Consider the following 19,096-nt stretch of genomic DNA (forward strand, 5'->3'; position numbering starts at 1 on the left):
ACAAGATGATTCGATAACGTAATACATTTTTGAACCTGGAATTGCGCGCGTAAAATGACCAGATACCAAAACCAACAAGCTACATGCGCCGGAAGCGTTATAGACCCACCACAAGCCGGGAGACAGTCACGAAGAAAGCTCGCCCACATTCTAAATTGCGAGACGCGCACTTGACTCGTAACGTTCCTCGTTAGGTGCTTGCGACCAGATTACTCGGCACGGAGTTGGCCAGGCGGTCGCATGCTGCGTGACGGTTCCGCTGCGTTCCCGGTGGTAACAAAGCGGATAACGCGGTAACAGCTGACAGTCTCCCGTGTCGCTTTACCTAGTCAGCCGCGACGGTGCTTTTTTTTCCCCGCTGCGCTACCCTGCTGAACACTGCGCCAATCCCGAAATTTATCGCCGAAACACAGCAACGTTTCTCTGGTGTCGCGGCTCTGCACTAAGAGTGTCGCGTCCCTGTTTACGTTGACGATTTGCCTTCCGCCAAGCAGAGGGGAAAGGCGCAAGTCCTCCCGACGCCCAAGTAACAGTGCTCCGGTTTTTTTTTTCTTTTGCTCTTTCAGGGCGTCGTGAAGTGCGGCTATACACCACTTACGGCGCATCTCGCGCTTTGGCTGCGGTGTGGGCTCGTTGTGCGCTCATAATTCCACGTTTGATACCTCGAAGCACAATGCCGATTTATAAAATTTAAGAATGGGTATACGCTTACTCTCTCGAATGCCTTCGATTCCGCCGTGTTATATTTTGCCCAAAAATCAGAGATTAGAAAGATAATTAGTAGTTATTATTAGTTCACTAATGGCACTTCAACCACCTGCTACCACGGATGTAATGTCAGCAATGCCGTGCAATTCACCTGCACAGACCCCATCATATCTTTCACGGCCTTTTATAGAAAAAAAATTGTGCAGATAAAAAAAAAACACTTGGTATATAGATGCAACGATTTCAATGCTTTTTCAGACTAGATTGAACTGTACTTCTCTTTTGTTTGGGTGTGCATTTTTCTTTCTCATTGCACTATTTGCTTTTATCTTTGGAATTAACCTCTATCCATAGTGTTAACGGTCACGTTAAGCAGAAAACGTGGCGTCGTCGGAGCGGCGATGACAGCGAAAAATCCCTAGAGAAGCAACCCAGATGCGCCGCCTACGTGGCAGGGTTGACCACGTTGGTCAGGGTGACCAGGGTTGGTCACGTGGCCTCGTGATGTCATCCCAACCTGCCCACCGGATTGTTAGAAAACTGTCCACCGTGGCAGTTTGCCGTTAAATTTATGATTGGTCCGCAAGAGGTTGGTTGGGAAGAGCAGCCTGGTTCGCACAAGCCCCACCGGTGGCAGCACCTGCCATCGCAAGGGTAGTGGCGCATCGCTTAACCGCTGCACCGCTGTGCCACGAGTGGTATGAGGACTCCCAGGGATCTCTGGATGCAAACCAGAGGATGACCAATTTCGCGTCGTACCCTTAGGGAGGAGCTTAAGCGTTCCCTCCAGTTTTCTTTAATGCATTCTGACATGTAATATGTGTTGTGGGTAAACATTTTGTGCCCGCAATCCTTTTATTCCTTCTTTTAGCGTACACTTAAGCAGGGACTGAACCGAACTTGTATTCCTTTGGCTACCGTGTTCACTTTGTTTTTGTGACACTTTTGTTTTTCTACTCATTTTAGTGCAGTGCCGAAAACTGTAGAAAGAAGGAGCAGCCGGCTCCGGGGTAGAATGCAAACGTCCGGCTCATACACATCTGAATGCAAAAAAAAAAAAAAACTCGTGAAGGCAGGAGTCGAAACACAACTTAAATAAAACGGCGCGCACCAAGTTTGAATGCCATTAATCCACGCAACGTATAATGTGAAGCGCTTGAGTTGGCCGCTTCTAAAGAAATTGATGGCGCGGATGAAGGCATGCAATTGTCTGTAACTAAACCCCGAATGCAGCTGGAGGAACGTACCTCTGCATCGCACCAGTGGCGTCTCTGGACACCAGCTTCCCTCACAGCCCGCGGCTCTGTTTGGACGCTGGTGTGGCAGGTGTCCCTGAAATACCAAGGGGAAAGTGATTCAATCGGTGCTTGTAAACTATGCTAAAAGTTAACAAGCGCACTGTCAGCAATATATCGCTCATTTCGCCGAAAGCAATCCTTGCATCCGGCAGTAAGCAAGTCGTCTTTGCTCGCCTTTTCAGATAGACTGCAGACCTGCATTCTGGGAGAGACGTTTCTTACACTCACGGGGTGCTCTGTCTAAATAAAAGTCTGTATTTCTAATCAGCCATCAACGATAAAATGCGTAGGCGACGGGAACATTGCCCTCAACGTCACAGCGTAACGACGGCAGTTTGGTGCATTCTGCTGCCACTTCTCTTAGGCGCCTTGCGCTGCACTGTTTGCGAAAGTCACTCGTCAATGGCCCGTGCACCTCTGAGCCGCAGTAATCATCACTTTGTCACTGCGTTACGGGGTTACGTATGCAACTAAGGACAGAGACGTAGGAGAACGGGCCTTGTCCTGTTGTATTGAACCTCCATCCTGTGACGCTGTCGCGGTACGCTTCCTTCATAAAACTTCAACTTGCCCAGCTCTCAGTGTTCTAAGAGCTGCCGCCGTGGCTCAGTGGTTATGTTGCTCCGCTGCTGACCCGAAATATGCGGGTTAGATCCCGGCCGCGGCGGTCGCATTTCGATGGAGGCGAAATGCTGGAGGCCCGTGTACTGTGCGATGTTGTGCACGTTATCTAGAACACCAGTGGTCAAAATTATCCGGAGACTTCCTCTACAGCACCCGCTCATAGACTGAGTCGCTTTGGGCCGTTAAGCCCCCATAAACGAAAACTCAACTAATCTCAGCGTTTTCAACGTTCCTACTGACACTGTGCCCTATGATGATGTTGTTGTTGTTGTTGACCTCACACAATGGCACCCTATGATGAACACTCTCCGTCTCGTGCGTTGTCTTCCTCATCGGTCCAGGTTGGTGGCGGTCCTTTTTTCGACTCATCCGTTCACCCTCCCTACCATTGGTAGCCACCGCTCGTGACGTCACAGCTGATAGTTAGCGATCATTTTCATTCGCCGAGTGCGGAGTCAACGGCGAGATTGGCCTACGGCAGAGCAGAAAACGAATGAATCTAGAAAAGCAGCATTACAAAATACGACCGCTGAATATATTTCCCCCACGTAAATTCCATTCGCTTCAAAGGCAACGCTGCAACCGATATTTATTGTTGTTTGTCGCCCTCCGAAGTATAAGGACTCGTCCTCATTAAAGGTGATTGGTCAAAGGTCGGGCAATGACCAAATAATGCACACACAAAATCGTAAGATATTAAAAGAAAAATCCAAAGTACGTATCGGCCCTTTAAATACCGGAATTGTCTTGCACCACTGCGTCTCCCAAAATCACTTTCTCCTCACCCACCTCTTGATTCCTCTCTTTCGCTGCGCCAACAATTTCGCTTCGTGTAAAACTCAACGCGTTTGGGCCTGGCTGAAGTATATTTCTTTGCAGTGTCCAACGTAGCATTTCTCTCCTTCAACAATTAAGCTCGAGGACTCGCGTGGGGGAATTGCGTACTTTTTAAAACACTTGACTCTCCCCGTATTAAATTCAAATAATCGCTGTGGTTGTCAATTGCAATCTCGGCGAAAAAAAACACTATGCGTGCAGACGTACACGCACAAACGCCCCCAGCTCTAAACAGGTCCCGAGCGCATATTTTCCTTGCGCCGACAACGAAGCGAGGAAGAAAGAGTGCGGTGAGCACTGCGATGCCACCAGCTTCACCTGACGTCATGCGCTTGGGACGAGCTGAAATGGCTTCAGATGTTAAAGAACCTCAGACAGGAGCCGCGGGTGGCTAAGTATTCGCATTTTTGTTTAATCTGTGGCTACAGTTTCAAAGAAAACCAATTTCTAAAGAGCGTCGAAGGACGTCAGAGAAACACGTTCTTTTGTTTCACAGATTTCTGCCGTATTGAACGGACCGCCGCCTCAGGTGAAAAAGAAAGTGTGTGTGTGTGGGGGGGGGGGGGGGGACACTCTTCGTCCAGTCGTGTTTTTCAGTCACAGTGCGCATACTAAAGAGAAGAGCCCAAAGTACGGCTGCGCAGACGTCTTTCAACACGTCTCAGAACTATGCGCACTAGAAAAAGCGCCGCTCACTGCCTTCTGAGGTAAGAATTCCGACAATAAATGCGGCGAAAGACGAAAAAAAGGCCCCTGCCTTCACCAAGGCAATCGCCTGTTTCTCGCTGTGCTTTTGACAGAACGAGGGCGCAGCGACGGTTGGTTGCTGCTCTGACAGTCTGGTACGAATCGCCTAGAGACAAAAATAGTTCTGCTCGTTCTCTGAGAAAAGGTCGAAGCGTGAAGCCGGCCACTTTAGCCAGACGTAATCGTAGCCACGAGAGCTTGCACACTGTGGTCGCACGGTAAGTTTGTGAGACGGCTCCGTTGACTTGTTTCTGCAAGCTCGTGACTGCTAACCAAACGCCTGCCTCATCGACATCTTTAATAGCAGAATACACGCGCTTTCGAAAAGCTTGCCTGCGAAACAACCTCTCCAGTGCACGTAACTCGTCGAAATAGCCAAAATTTGGGGGGCAACAGCGCCGAGGGTGACCGCGTTTTCGAAATTCTAAAAACTGATATGGACATTACTCACGGTGGGCTGCACACCTGTCAGTAAATAAGGAGACTAACAGCAATAGTTGAAAAGGTAACTATTTCAGTATTAGTTAAGCAATCTACGCAATAGCTGAATTCTGATGCGCTACACCACTGACAGTGCTATGTCAAAAAAAAAAAGCGCTCTTCGTACCCATGAAGCCTATTTTTAGAAATTGCAGAGCATCTTAGGTGAAACACGTGGTAAATACAAAGAAGATCCAGGAGGCAGCAAAATGCGGCGCTGTTAGGCCTCTACATACCAAGGTAGAGAAGAGTTGCAAGGAAGGAAAGAGTACCTGAAGAGTTACAAGGCTCTGCAGACAGAGTGATGACAAGCTCTTGATTTCATTTCGATTTCTATTAGCTCAGTCTTCACTATAGCGTTGTCTCATGGATCTGCCTCACCGCAGTCGGCTTCGGCGCTCCTGTCCATGCAGCGTTCTTAAGTACACAAAGTGCACATCTAGTGCTACAGCGGCCCAGCACTTATGGTGCAGCGAATATAGATGGTCGTTACTAGCATGGTTGCATTCACCTAAAAAATATATACGCTGCCATTAACTCACACCGCAGATTTTATTTCTACAATATGTATTTTATTTTATTTTATTTTAATACCCTGAGGGTAGTGCACTGAACAAAACAGCGGGCAAGGCGACAAGGCAGGACATAACCACAGAGCGCGAATGTAAAACCGATCCCTACGCCAGTACTGAAGTATAGGGCACTGAATAAAATCTTCAAACGAAGGTAATTTGATGGGTTGCTGATTGTGCACAGCTGGTTGTAAATTATGGCAACAGAGTACGGATTGTGATTTCAATCTGCGCGGGATGAAATAAGCTAGGAGCCAACGATAAATAACAGGGCGAAGAGATTAGCTTATCGTATTCAATTTCATGACGAAACGTTTCATGAAACAGGCAGAGACGCGAGGCTTTTCGACGCGAAGCAAGTGATGGTAAATCTAGGTTGGTTTTCAGGGCAGCTGTGGTGGCAGTTCTTTTGCAGTTGAAGGAAATAAAACGTGCAGAATTCATCAGAATTATTCCGGAGTATTCCCAGTGGGCAGATAAACGTTTCACATCAAAGATTTAATAGGAAAGGAGCGTATTGTAGTCGAAAATGCAAAGCGTTTTGAAAAACAAAACAGGGCAACAGGAGAAGGCGCGGTAGAATAATTGAGCTGAGAACAATCACCCGCGCAATTTCAGAAACCTAATTAAGTTTTTACTCGTTCAGTCATTGTAACTGTAGCCCCTTCCTCATCTTCCAATCTACTGGAAATTGTCCAATATCTAAAGACTATCGAAATATTTTACCTAAGGTAACATGCTTTCATTATTTTGAGAAATATAGCACTTGTAGAGTCGATACCAAACGCTGAAGTCGTTTCAAGACAATAATTTTAGCAATGTCGTTAGAATGGACAAAAAGCTGTGGCGTAATCCGTGCTGCGTCTGGTCTACCACAGTGCATGAATGTACCTGTGCTGCGCCGTCATTTGTTGTCATAAATAACTGCAAAGCTTTGCCGGTAAACGCACCGCTATTCCCTCATTTCGCTACGAATGTATTTCGTGCCGTCGCCTAGGAGGGCGAGTAATGGCATGTGGTGGCTGAAGTACGACATGTAATTCATGCCTGCCAAACCTGCGTGTCCTGCGAAGATGTAGTCGATGCAGCTGCTGATATTCTGGTGGTCGTTTGGAGTGGGCTGCTGACTATCGTGACGCCAAGTTTGCCACCCATGCCCTCTTGTAACCACCGCGTTTGCATGGCGTCGGCGTTGAACTTTACCCGCAAATGACGACGCGCACCTTCCAGTTTTGGCCGCGATGCTCGTTTCGGCTTTGCTGAATTGCTACAATGCCCAGACAATGAAATATTTCTGTCAGCTTTTGGCTTCCTCAGTTCTTCTGGAAGGAAGGAAGGAAGGAAGGAAGGAAGGAAGGAAGGAAGGAAGGAAGGAAGGCCTCAGACGTTGCTGGCACATACCCACTACGGGGGAATGGCCAAGACACAGGCGGTTAATTACTGGATACAGGAAATTTTTGACGGGAAAAGCAGTGGAAATAGTATGTATTGCTTCCTCTCAAAACATGGCACATTTCTTCTTCTTCACCTCAGTAAATATGGCACATGCTCACGCGGGGGGATTGGCCAAGGTAGAATGGAGAATGCCAATGAAGTATTTGCGCGGGGAAAAAAAAAGACGTGAGGCGGCGACGTAGAAGACTGAATCAGAATAAAAATTGGAAAATTGAATTGCTTCATCTTCCTCCTCCTTTTCGATGCTGCGGACTTCTTTTTTTTTCATGGTATATGCCGCATTAAAATTGCGTATCTGCATGCCTCCTAGCTCCGTTTTTTATTTCCCTCAAGAAACCCTCGCATCGTAGACAGCAGTGCTTGAGGAGTCATGTCTTCTTGAAAGTGACACTGTCGCGCTGCCGCAGCTCGCAGTCACCTCTTGTTTAAAAGTTGCATGGGCCCGTAGGGATATCTCAGTCTTTCAGAACTGGGATCTCTTGAAGCAGGAGGCTCGGAGCTTAGCAAGTGAAGTGTCAGCATGAATAGCATAAGCGCCATCCCATTCGTGAGCTTGAACGCACCTTAAATGACCTGCATGAGTTAGAAATGATTCAGCCAGACGTTTATGCTGATGACAAAGCCAATATTAAAGCACAGCTGCATAGAAAAAATAGCTGGGGGCCTTAATTGGATCTCGTTCCTTAAAGGTTCCTTGAACAACCGTCTCGCTTGCCACTGAGTAACGAAAGGCAGGCTGATATTGCAAAAGAGACACTGGAGATCCAGTATGCTGGAAATTCTTAGTGACACCTACGGAATTCTTGGGGCTTTATATGATTGTTATGCGCCTCTCTTTGGAGGCGGTTGTAGCCAGACTTGTGATCAGAGTTCATGATCGCTTCTATGATGCGTTTCATCGATTTGGCGAAGAGCAGAGCGCTGCATTCGAGGGTCCTCTCGCCTTGGATGAAATCAAATCGGCTATTTCCGCTCTGCAAGGCCAGACATCTCCTTGTCCGGATGACTTGAGTAGCGAGTTCTACAAAACGTTCTCGCCTTTCCTCGCACCCGTCTTGTTAGAAGTTTTTGATGTTGCTTACGATGTTGTCTTTTCTACCTCCCACTTTTTATTCTTGACATATATTCATTCCGGAAAGCATAGATAAGAACCGGTTATGGACTATTGAAGGGTAGCGTTCCATATCATTATGTAACGTAGACTATAAGATGCTTGCGAAAATGTTTTCTTCTCGCTTTCAGTTAGTGGTATTATACTTAATAGGCTCGCATCAAGCATGTGGTATTCGAGGCCACGGTATCCAGACTCCTATACTTACTGTCCGTTCGGTGTTGGAGTCAGTAACAGAGGATGCAGGTCAAGTTGTTCTAATTCAGATTGATCTTGCGAAACCCTTTGATAAGGTAGGTCATGATTCTTATTTGCAGTCTTGGAACGTGCGAAAATTGGGGATGCATTGCTTGCGGGCATTAGACTATGCCACAAACAGACCTAGACGAGATTGATCGTATGTCAAAAACTTACCAAAACGTTTCCTCTAAAGTCGTCTGTCCGGCAGTGTTGCCCATTATCGCCTCTGTTGCTCGCATTAAATCTCGAACCCTTATGCGTTAGTGTCATCAGATCCAGAGCTATTCGAGGATTCTCACGTGATCAGTCTGAAATTAAGATTTTAGCCTATGCTGATGACGTCGCCCTCTTTTGTTTAACTAAATCGAGTGCGCTGGAAGTTTTGCATTTAACTGCGCAGTTCTGTGAACACTCTGGCGCGGCTCTAAATTTGTATAAATCTAAAGGGTTCTGGTTAGGTTACCGGGTTACAAAGACTAATCTTTTTGGTGGCGTAAGCTGGGACTCTAATTCCCTACAGTATCTTGGCATTCCCGTCCACCAGGTACGGAATAATAAGTCTTATTGGGAGTCATAAAAATTCTATCTGTGAGGCGCCGAACGGAGGCTTGGATGGGTTTTTGGCTCTCGATTTTTGCTCTGGCGCAAGTATGCAACACCTGCTTGGTTGCAAAGCTCGTCTATGTATTGCAAGTGATGCATTGTGCGAGATAGAAGGAGCAAGCGCTGCACAGACTTTTCGCGAGCTTTGTGTGGCACTCTCAATGGCAGCCCATGTGTCAAGACAATTTGTTCCTTCCCCTGAAGTCTGGAGGAGCTGAACTTGTTCACTTGAATGTACACCAGCTTGTCTCACGTTTTTTTTTTTTTTCAAAGCAGCAAGCCATGCCCGTTCTGTCGCACCCTTCGGTTCGTATCACCGATACCCTGGAAGCTATAATGACGAGAGGCACCCGCAGATATATTTTGGCCCCTGTGAATGTGCATTGTTCGCATATATGGCTCCGACCGTTGTCGAAGCGGAGCGGCTGCGCCTAGGTGACGTTAGGCTTAACCACGCCACCGACCAACCGCATGAGGCGCCCCTCTCAAGCGCCGGCCAATCCTAGAGGATTGAAACTCGCGCGCGCTAACTCCTATGCTGCACCCGACAACGTCCCAATGGATTTTCAAGACTCCCAACCCAGGGACGAACTCTCGGACGCAGCCCAGGGACGCCCAGGATCAGATAAGTTTAGTTAAATACTCTTCTGTTCGTTGCACTTTGTTACGTAAATAATGTCCTTCATGCTGTATAATCAACCTGCACCGACCGCACAGACTTATTTTTCACGGCTTTTCAAAGAAAAATCTCTATTGAATAATTTGAAACACCTTGCAGAAATATGGCAATGGAACTGCCGCAACTTCAGCCGCAAATGCGGGTCCCTACATTTCTTCATTCGGACAACCTCCATCCCGGTCCATCCCCCAGGGAACCGGCACCAAACCTACCCTTACGGGCGACAACACGGCAACGGCCGACCCGTACCCGAAAGTAGCCACCTTAATCGCAAATACCGTCACCGCTGTACCACACCTTGGACTTCCCCAACATCAATCACGACCTGCTCGAAATCCTGACCTGAAAAAATGGCAGGGTTTTAACGTAGTTCAACGGAGTAGACGTGCTAAAGCATGTGTTTAGCCTGATTGGCTCATGGTTTTGCTTTGCTGGGTCGTCGGCACGTCTGGCCACGATATTAGACTCACGTTAAGCTCTGATCGAGGTTAAGCTGATCTTATGTGTTCGCGCCGCAGATGGAAGTTGAAGACGACGGTGTGTAATGCACAGCGCGAGTGTGCCTTTCAGTTTAACACGAGGCGTGATCGGCTGCGGGGATAGCATAGTGCTTTCGTGCAGTGGCCAGCCAAGCTTATCTAGATAAGTTCGCGCATCCGCGAGTTAGAATCTCAGTAATGGCAATGTTTATTTTATTTAATCAAGGTCGAGGCTTCAGCGATGGCCCGGCTTTTGCAGCCTTGGTCGTGAAGTGGAGCTTTCGCTCTAAAACGCTGTCGACAGAGCGCATTCTTTCTTAACCTCTAGAGCCCACCCCGTAGCACTGGACAGGATTTTAGGCCCATCCTACACGAGTTCTCGCATAACCAGTTCCAATCAGCTGGTAGTGCTTGGCATCTAAACTCCCCTCACAGCACCGGGCGGCACGCGAAGGACTCGGAAAGGGCAGACCCTCCTCCAACCAGTGGGCCAAGAATGGCTAGAACTCCTCACCGACGTAACCATCCCCGCAAGAAACGGAAACACAGTCAGTAGGAACACTTGCCCGGATCTTACTTTCACTAAAAAGGCGGTAGTCTTACGTGTGAGAATGCGTCAGACTGCCCGCTCACTTTCTGAATGCAGTCGCCGCGCGCTGCGGCATGATGTAGCCCGATGCCACGCAGCTGGCAATTCTACCTCTGCATGGCTCTACGTACCGCCGCCGTGACGCCGCCGCACCCCTTCTGATCTGCGCGCTAAATTCATGAATGCTGACGCCGCCGTACCGTGGCCCGCACTCCGCCTTAAGGGTATGACGAGATAGCTAATGGGCTAATGCCCATATATGCAGAATTGGTCTTTCTCTACTTAAAGGTGCACTAAAGAGGATTCTGAACTTGTCTTTCCACCACGGGAACTCGACCTACACGCCCGAAGTTTTCTTAGAACAGAGTGGTTGTTCGGGCGAGTTGGTTTGCCATGACGGAACATATAGCGCTAAGAAACCAGGACGAACAATGAAAGAGACACCACGAGCGCTAACTTTAAACTTTGCAAGTTAGCGCTCGTGGTGTCTTTTTCTTTGTTCGTCCTGGTTTCTTAGCGCTATAAGTTCCGTCGTGTTCTTAGAAACTTGGAATTATTGCCCTGTGCGGGCGATTTCTCTATTAAATCGAATTAAACATACCGGCTCCCGCCTTTTGTTTGAACTCACCTCCGAAAGTAGAAGGAGTCAACCAACACGTGGAGTGCCTTTCAGCCAGGCGACAGGTACAGACACATTTCCGAATTTGTACATATGCAGTGTCATCAACCGCCCTCGGTACCCCCACACCTATCCCTGATGCGGCCATAGGGTTGCACGGAGAAACCACCACACCTCACATCACCACCACCACCACCATTATCATCATCATCATCATCATCATCATCATCATCATCATCATCATCATCATCATCATCAGCCTTACTACACCCACTGCAGGGCAAAGGCCTCTCCCATGTCTCTCCAATTAACCCTGTCATTTGCCTGCAAACTTCTTAATTTCATCCGCCCACCTAACCTTTGCCACCCCCCTGCTACGCTTACTTTCTCTTGGAATCCACTCCGGTAACTAAAGGACCACCGGTTATCTTGCCTTCGCATTACGTGGCCTGCCCAAGCCCATTTCTTCCTATTAATTTCGACTAGGATGCCATTAACCCGCGTTTGTTCCCTCACCCACTCTGCCCGCTTCCGATCTCATAACGTTACACCTATTATTTTTCTTTCCATGGCTCGCTGCGTTGTCCTTAACCTAAGCTGAACTCTTTTCGTTAGCCTCCACGTTTCTGTCCCGTAGGTGAGTACCGGTAAGATACAGCTGTTTACACTTTTCTCTTGAGGGAAATCGGTAAACTGCCATTCATGATCTGAGAGAACCTGCCATGTGCTCTCCACCCCATTCTTATCCTTCTAGTTATTTCCCTCTCATGATCCGGATCAGCGGTCACTACATGCCGTAAGTAGACATATTCCTTTACCACTTCCAGGCCCTTGCTGCCAATTGTGAACTGCTATTCCCTTGTTAGACTGTTGAACATTACCTTGGTTTTCTGCATGTTAATTTTTATACCCAGCGTTCTGTTCTGCCTGTCTAACTCATTGATCATGATTTGCAGTTCACCTCCTGAGTGACTCAGCAAGGCAATGTCATCAGCGAATCTCCAGATCATTTAGGTATTCTCCAATTACTCTTATTCCCAACTGTTCCCAATTCAGGCCTCGGAATAGCTCCTGTAAACAGGCGGTGAATAGCATTGGCGAGATCGTGTCTTTTTGCCTGACGCCCTTCCTTATTGGAATTTTATTGCTACTTTATGGAGGACTATAGTAGCTGTGCAGTTGCTACATATATCTTCCAGTTTTTTGACACAAGGTTCTTCTATACCCTGATTACGCAATGCCTGTATGACTGCTGAGGTTTCCACTGAGTCGAATGCTTTCTCGTAATCAATGAAGGCTATATATAGTGGTTGGTTATATTCTGCGCATTTCTATATCATCTGATTGGTAGTGTGAATACGATCTATTGTGGAATATCCTTTACGAAAGCCTGCCTGATCATTTGGTTGATTAAAGTCTAAGGTTGCCCTGACTCTATTTGCGATTACGTTAATAAATACCTTGTAGGCAACGGATAGTAAGCTGATCGGTCTGTAATTTTTCAAGTCATTGGCGTCTGCCTTCTTATGAATTAAGATAATGTTTGCATTCTTCCAAGCTTCTGGTACGGTCGAGGCCATAAGACATTGCGTATACAGGGTGGCTGGTTTTTCTAGCACGATCTACCCTCCATCCTTTAACAGATCTGCTGTTACCTGATCTTCACCAGCTGCTTTTACTCTTTGCATTGCTCCTAAGGCTTTCTTTACTTCCTCTTTCGTCACTGGCGGGATGACGCATTGCTGTGCGCTACTGTCTCACTCATTAATGCTCTGATTACATTGGCTACTATACAGATTTGTGTAGAACTCTTCGGCTACATTAACTATCTTATCCATATTGCTAATGGCATTACCCTCCTTGTCTCTTAAAGCATACATGTGGTTTTTACTTATGCCTAGTTTTCTCTTCACCGCTTTTAAGCTACCTCCGTTCTTGAGAGCATGCTCGATTCTCTCCATATTAAACTTCCTTATGTCGGCTACCTTGCGCTTATTTATTAACTTTGATAGCTCTGTTAGTTCTATTCTGTCGGTAGGGTTAGACGCCCTGCTGCTTTGGCGCTTCTTAATCAGATCTTTCGTCACCTGAGATGGCTTCCCGATATCCTGTCGGACTGTCCTACCGCCTACTTCTACTGCGCACTCCGTAATGATGGCTGTCAGATTATCGTTCATTGTATGAACATCAAGATCGTCTTCCCCAGTTAAAGCCGAATATCTGCTTTGCAGCGATATCCTGAATTCATGTACTTTCCTTTCACAACCTCATAACTCCACAAACTGACATACATCATACGAGCAGTGGGAGGCAGCCCTGTCCAGCCACGACCTGGACGATCAGCGCAAGCTCATCCGATGGGTCCGCGAAGCAACGCAAGCCACCGGCATCCATGCAGAAATGAGGGGGCCGACCATTTGACTCGAGATATTCCCCTGCTTGTTCAATAAACGTTTTACCTATCTCTCTTCTGCTAGCTGAGCTTAAAAGTCGACTGAGTTGCCGTCTCACCTGTTTGCGCCGACTGGTCATGGCTGTGAGGGAGCTTCGTGGGGTTTCCTGAAGGAGGTTGCTGATACATTTCATTTTCTCACTGTCCGCTTTTCGTTACTATATTTGTTCGGCCTGTCAAGAAGGCAGATGACAAAGGCATACTAATAGAGTTGCTATTCCTTGTGTCCGTATATCAGCAGCTTTACGTTGGGTTTATGGACTCTGTAGTGTATTGAAGCGAGTTCAGCGGATGTATATTCAATATGCTGCAGAAAGCTTCTTTTTTAAACTCAACACCCGTCAACTCTACCCGTCAAGGCCTGACTTCGCGCCGTGGCATCTTTTGTGCCATGGTCGGTGAACTGCCACTTTTGCGACAAACCAGAGACGATCGATCATTGATTTGTGTAGTGCCGTGATGCAGCGCTTGTCTTGAAAACACTTCAACGGACAGTTAAAGAGGACATTGAGATCTCGCTTTACACTGTATGCTTCCTGCCTGTACTGAACGACTCGGGGATTCCGTGCAATCTGCTATAGTGCTGATTGGGCTTTTTAGCTTGTTGAAGAGCCGCATGATGGATCGCCATGCATAACGACCTCGTTCAACTAAGTCTCTGGTCAGAGAACAGTGCGCATTAGTTCGGGAGGTTTTGCTGTGCAGGACCATCTTGCTGAATGGTCTCCGGTTCTTGACGCATATATATGTCTCCCCCAATTTTGATGCGCGCGCGGAGTGAGGTGTATGGCATAGTATTGTGTGTCAGCATCGCGGAATTCTACTCGTGTATTTAAGGCGTTTAGCAGATCAGCGAGGTTGATTTCCATGAAATAGAAAAAAAAAGCGGCAGTAGGGAAGCGATTTTAAGCGACGCTCGCGCTTCCGGTTGCACACCCAACGGATGTTCGCAACCCGTTACGAGCTATAATTTTTTGGACTGTATTTGACTTTTGAGAGCTTTCTGTTGGTTCGGACGGATGGCCGGACAAAATTTCGCGCACACGGCCAGGCGAAGACGCAGACGTTAGTTGCATTACTGCATTAAAGCAATACACATGAGTGTGCGTTGTTGCTATTAGAGGTAATGGGTAGGTTGGTAAGAAAGCCACTATTTAAAGAATTCGACAAAGTGTCAATAAATATAGCTCAGCGTTCTAATATGATTGTATAAATTACGAATGTACACAAATGCACCTAGTTTCTACTGCAATTCATTTTACTATGTTTCGCGTGCTTCCATGTAACAAAGAAAGAAGAAATAGGTTCAGTTACAACAATTTCAAGTGCCGTGTGACATTTTATAGATAGTAGAAGTGTTAAGTTTCTGGAACAGCTCTTCAATGTGAAGCCACCATAGCGAGTACTGTGCGTTGGTGTCCATGTATATGCGTAGCAAAGTCAACCTCATGAATAGTTAGAAAAACACGGATGCCGATCAGCTTAAATAAAAAGTTCCGGCTCCCAGCACGGGAGCCATATTCGCAATGAAGAGGTCACGAAATTGGCTTGCTTTTTATCGTTATGAATAACCGACGCAGAGAGCGCGCCTACACTGCGGTGCACGATATAGCGCGAACCACACGTTCGCGAATGTAGCGTTCACGATATATAGTAGCGTGCGCATATAGCGTGCGCTCTCTGCGTCGACTATTTAAAACGGTGTAAAACAAGCTACTCCGGTGATCACTGTATTCAGAACAAGCCTCCGTGCCGGGATCCGGAACTTCATCTTTTTAATTCAGCTGGTCGACGTCCGTGCTTCTTTCTAATGTATCCCCGCGGCCAGACGGGATTCCGTCATGCCCTCGACTTTCTCATGAATAGTTGCACCTCCTAGACGCATTTTCGTATTTTCCCAAGCTTTGATGCGCTTATTTGTGACCTAGATAGAAGTTTGCGGTGCAAATTCTGTACTACCGCTTGCTTACGTAATGGACGAGCGGCGGCATTGAGGCAACATGTTTTTTTTTTCTCTAAAAATAGAGGCGTCATTCCTGGAGTATAGAGGCGTTGAAGGTCTGATTCTCGGCTCAACCAACGGTGCATGATCTGTTTTTATTAACCTAGTGACACACCGTTTTTGTGTGCGACTGCATGGAACTGCGGGGGCTTGGCTGACAAATGATCTCGCTCGGAGGATTCCAGGCTATAACCAGATACAACAATAGAACTTGGTGCTTGGCTAGTTGGTCATTAATTATGTAAAGATTGGATGTAGCGCTATTAGACAGACCACAGAGAGCAGAGAGAGGACACTCAATTAAGAAAGAAACGACAAATGCCCCTCGAAGGAGGCTCTCCAACCAAAGGCACCACCCTATTGTCACGGCGGGGCCGCCACGGTGGCTGAGTGGTTACGGCGCTCGGCTGCTGGCCCGAAAGACGTGGGTTCGATCCCAGCCGCGGCGGTCGAATTTCGATGGAGGCGAAATTCTTGAGGCCCGTGTACTGTGCGATGTCAGCGCACGTTAAAGAACCCCAGGTGGTCGAAATTTCCGGAGCCCTCCACTGCGGCGTCCCTCATAGCCTGAGTCGCCTTGGAATGTTAAACCCCCATAAACCAAACCATTGTCACGGCGTAGAGGTCAGCCGCCTTGCACCTGCTAGCTGAATATGCTAGCAGTCTTGGCAGGTGCAACAGGGTGGACCGTGACGTCATAGATCCGATTGGTTAGAAGGCCTCCTTTGAGAGGCGTTTGCCTCTTCGTTCTTGAGCCGTGCCCGATTATAGAATGCAAAGTGTTCCTGCAGAGTAAGTAATTCGAGGCGAACGCTGGACGCCAGCTTCCCGTAGATTAATTGCTTGTGACTAAAGGCAGAGAACAAAACTGGCCACCCTCCGCGCGATACGCGCACGGATGCTCTGCAGCGATAACTGTGGGGCCTCTTAGGCCGGATCCTTAGATAAGGTTTGTCGCACATTCTAGGGCGGGTCGTGGGTGCTGCTAGCCGCACTCTAGGGCGGCGTTCACCCGCTTTTCTGCTTCATCCTCTGCGGTTGCGTTCTGTCATTTGCGTGCGGCCGCATAGTGCTGATGTCGCCGTTCGCAATTCAGATTCTGAAGACGCTTGCTGGCTTTCGAATAATCTGCTGCCGAGCACGTGGACGCCGTTGATGTTCACAAATGTCGGCTAGTCGCACTGTACACAGCCTCGCAGAGATGGCCGAGTGGCACGCACCAAGTATACGCTATACTGGCTCCCCTCCGGCGTGGATTCGAGCCTCGCGCGGAGTAGTACTCGGAGCGTGTGCGCACCGCTCGAACGCTCTGGCAATGTGGTTCGTACTTTACGTGGCCTAACAGCGTGGCCTGTCGCTGCGCATTCTCGGCGTCCATACTGCAAGTGCGCACTCAGGCGCCTCTTACCTTTCTTCTGGTTGCCATTCGCGCTTCTCCTGTTTTCGCTGTTTCGCGCTGCGTTCGCTATGAGGCACTGTACCTCTGCTTTCAAACGGCCGACGCACGTGCCCAATAGTGCAGGCCATAGAGCCATGGATATAAAACAATGCTTTCGTGTCACAGCTGACACAAGCAGTGAGATCCTTTTTTATTTTGTGTCTAATTTGAATATCCGTTTTGCAATTAAGTGCATGTGCCGAACGTCAGATCGCATTTCCTCGGCCTGTATCAAGATTTCTGATAGACGTATAAATCGAAAGCGCTTCAGAGGAATAAATTGTCGCACCTCTATTCTGTGGCCTGTAGGATCCAAGCCGAACGGTTTCCTCACGTACGAGCTGCGCGCACACCTCAGAGTCTCCGACGGTCTTGCCAATTTTTTTTTTCAGCTCAACCTTTTTGACGCTGGACTGAAGAAGTCCCCGAAAGGATGGTCTGTTGGGCGGACGTAGTGAGCTGTCCCCGCACACGAGAAAGGCGATGACAGAGGGCGCCGGCATGCCTGTCGGCTTTCGTCTTGGGCAATACACAACGACCGAAGTGTTCTAGCTCAAACGACTTCAAGAAGTGAGAAGAACCCGACGAGCTGTGTTTGCATAAGATGAGCACTCACGCCTCTAGGCGATACACGGTGGAACGCGGTGGCCAGCCATACTATGCCCACTTACTGGTGGGTCGCAGCTGCCATGCGGCAAGCCGCAGGAGGGGTGAGTACGGCCAAGTGAGTCGGACGACGTCTGAAGCGCAGAGCAAACGTTTCGCTCAGTTAAAATGGTTTGAGATGGTAACACTTTTATTTTATCATTCCCCGAATGGCGTGTATTAGGGGGAAACGGTTGAAAGAGACGCGGGGTTAAGTGCTGCGACGTAGACGTCTAAATTACGCGTGTACTTGTTGAGACTGCGTATACGTCGTCAGAGAGAGGCGCATTTTGTTTTGCATCCACACAGTTCACTAAAAACCATTTTTCCCTCAGTCTACGACTATCACGCATGATTCCTGTGCGTGCGCACTCAGTCTTGGAATGTGTCCCCTTCGTATGCCCTGCACTATTCTTCCGTATATACTCATGTAAAGACCAGGCCGCACTTCTTTTTTTTTTCCAGACTTTGACGGGGTGCAGCCCTTAAACGAAGGTGGAATTTCCTCATCCAGGCTTTTCGACTTCAGTGGAATCCAGACTATGCGTGCCACGTTTGTGCGACGACCCATGTTTTAAGACGATTTGGGAAGGGCGTGGGGTATACCGTAGTGGGGATAACGCATTGAAAGTTACGGTATAGAACGACGGGCGGGAACCGCTCGCAGTAAAACAGGCTGGTAGATCACTTAATTGGCAGAAGTGACGTCACACCGGGTTAGTCTCAATAAGAATTAAGTTGGAGAGATGTGCATACAGAGGTGGGATTTGGCACGTACTCGACTGCAATAACTGTTTGGCTGGCGGTATAAAACGGCGTTTCTTGCATGGGACCCGCGGCTATCGGTGCGAGGCGACTCTGCCTTCGCCCGCTTTTCTGCTCGCTTCACTGTCGAAAGCGTTGAAGCACAAAGGGCGAGAAGCGAACCGCCGATCTTGGTAAGATCAACACCGCGCCGCTCTGACCCGGCGCAGGAAGGACGGGGTGCATCAGGACGGGCGCTCGAGAGTCCCGGGACATCATCACCACACTCACCAGCACTGAGAGAACAATTTTCACATCATTGAGAAATCTTCCAACGCTCTCTAGGCTTGATAAAGCCATCAGAGAACGTCTGGACGTCATTCTGAGTGGGGTCGTGAAATTGAGAACTCTCACCTTAGAGGGTTTCACAAGAGATGATTAATTTCAGTGGCACAAGGGCAGCTTTGCCAAAGAGCGCCAATGCGCAAGGTATTTTCTTTTCACAGGGTGACGTCAAAGACCCATTGTGCAAGTTTTTCGCCCGATAGAATTCGAGTACCAGGACAGAGGAAAGTTTGTGCCCATTGTACCACCGGTGCGTACCCGGAGGCACTGGAGATCGAACCCCGCACCTCCCGCATATGATACGGATGCTGAAACCACTAGGCTACCGCTGCAGTAAACACAAGAGGATCTCTTAAAGGCCGACACCTTTCGCATCGTATAAACTGACCAAGCAAGAGCCTCTAAGGCCAACGAAGCATTAAAATGCGA

The 19,096-nt window shown here is 48.1% G+C and overlaps 1 protein-coding gene across 1 annotated transcript in view; it reads right to left on the reverse strand.

The window, feature by feature from the left end:
- The window catches only part of LOC144113746 (cytoplasmic dynein 2 intermediate chain 2-like), a 114,342-nt gene that overhangs the window by 4,302 nt on the left and 90,944 nt on the right, over positions 1-19,096 (reverse strand). The window contains exon 2 of the mRNA XM_077647046.1: positions 1,956-2,040. Within this exon, the coding sequence (XP_077503172.1) occupies positions 1,956-2,040 (85 nt within the window). The remainder of the gene's footprint in view (positions 1-1,955; positions 2,041-19,096) is intronic.

The sequence above is a fragment of the Amblyomma americanum genome, chromosome 1, assembly GCF_052857255.1.
Source record: "Amblyomma americanum isolate KBUSLIRL-KWMA chromosome 1, ASM5285725v1, whole genome shotgun sequence".
Lineage (NCBI taxonomy): Eukaryota > Metazoa > Arthropoda > Arachnida > Ixodida > Ixodidae > Amblyomma > Amblyomma americanum.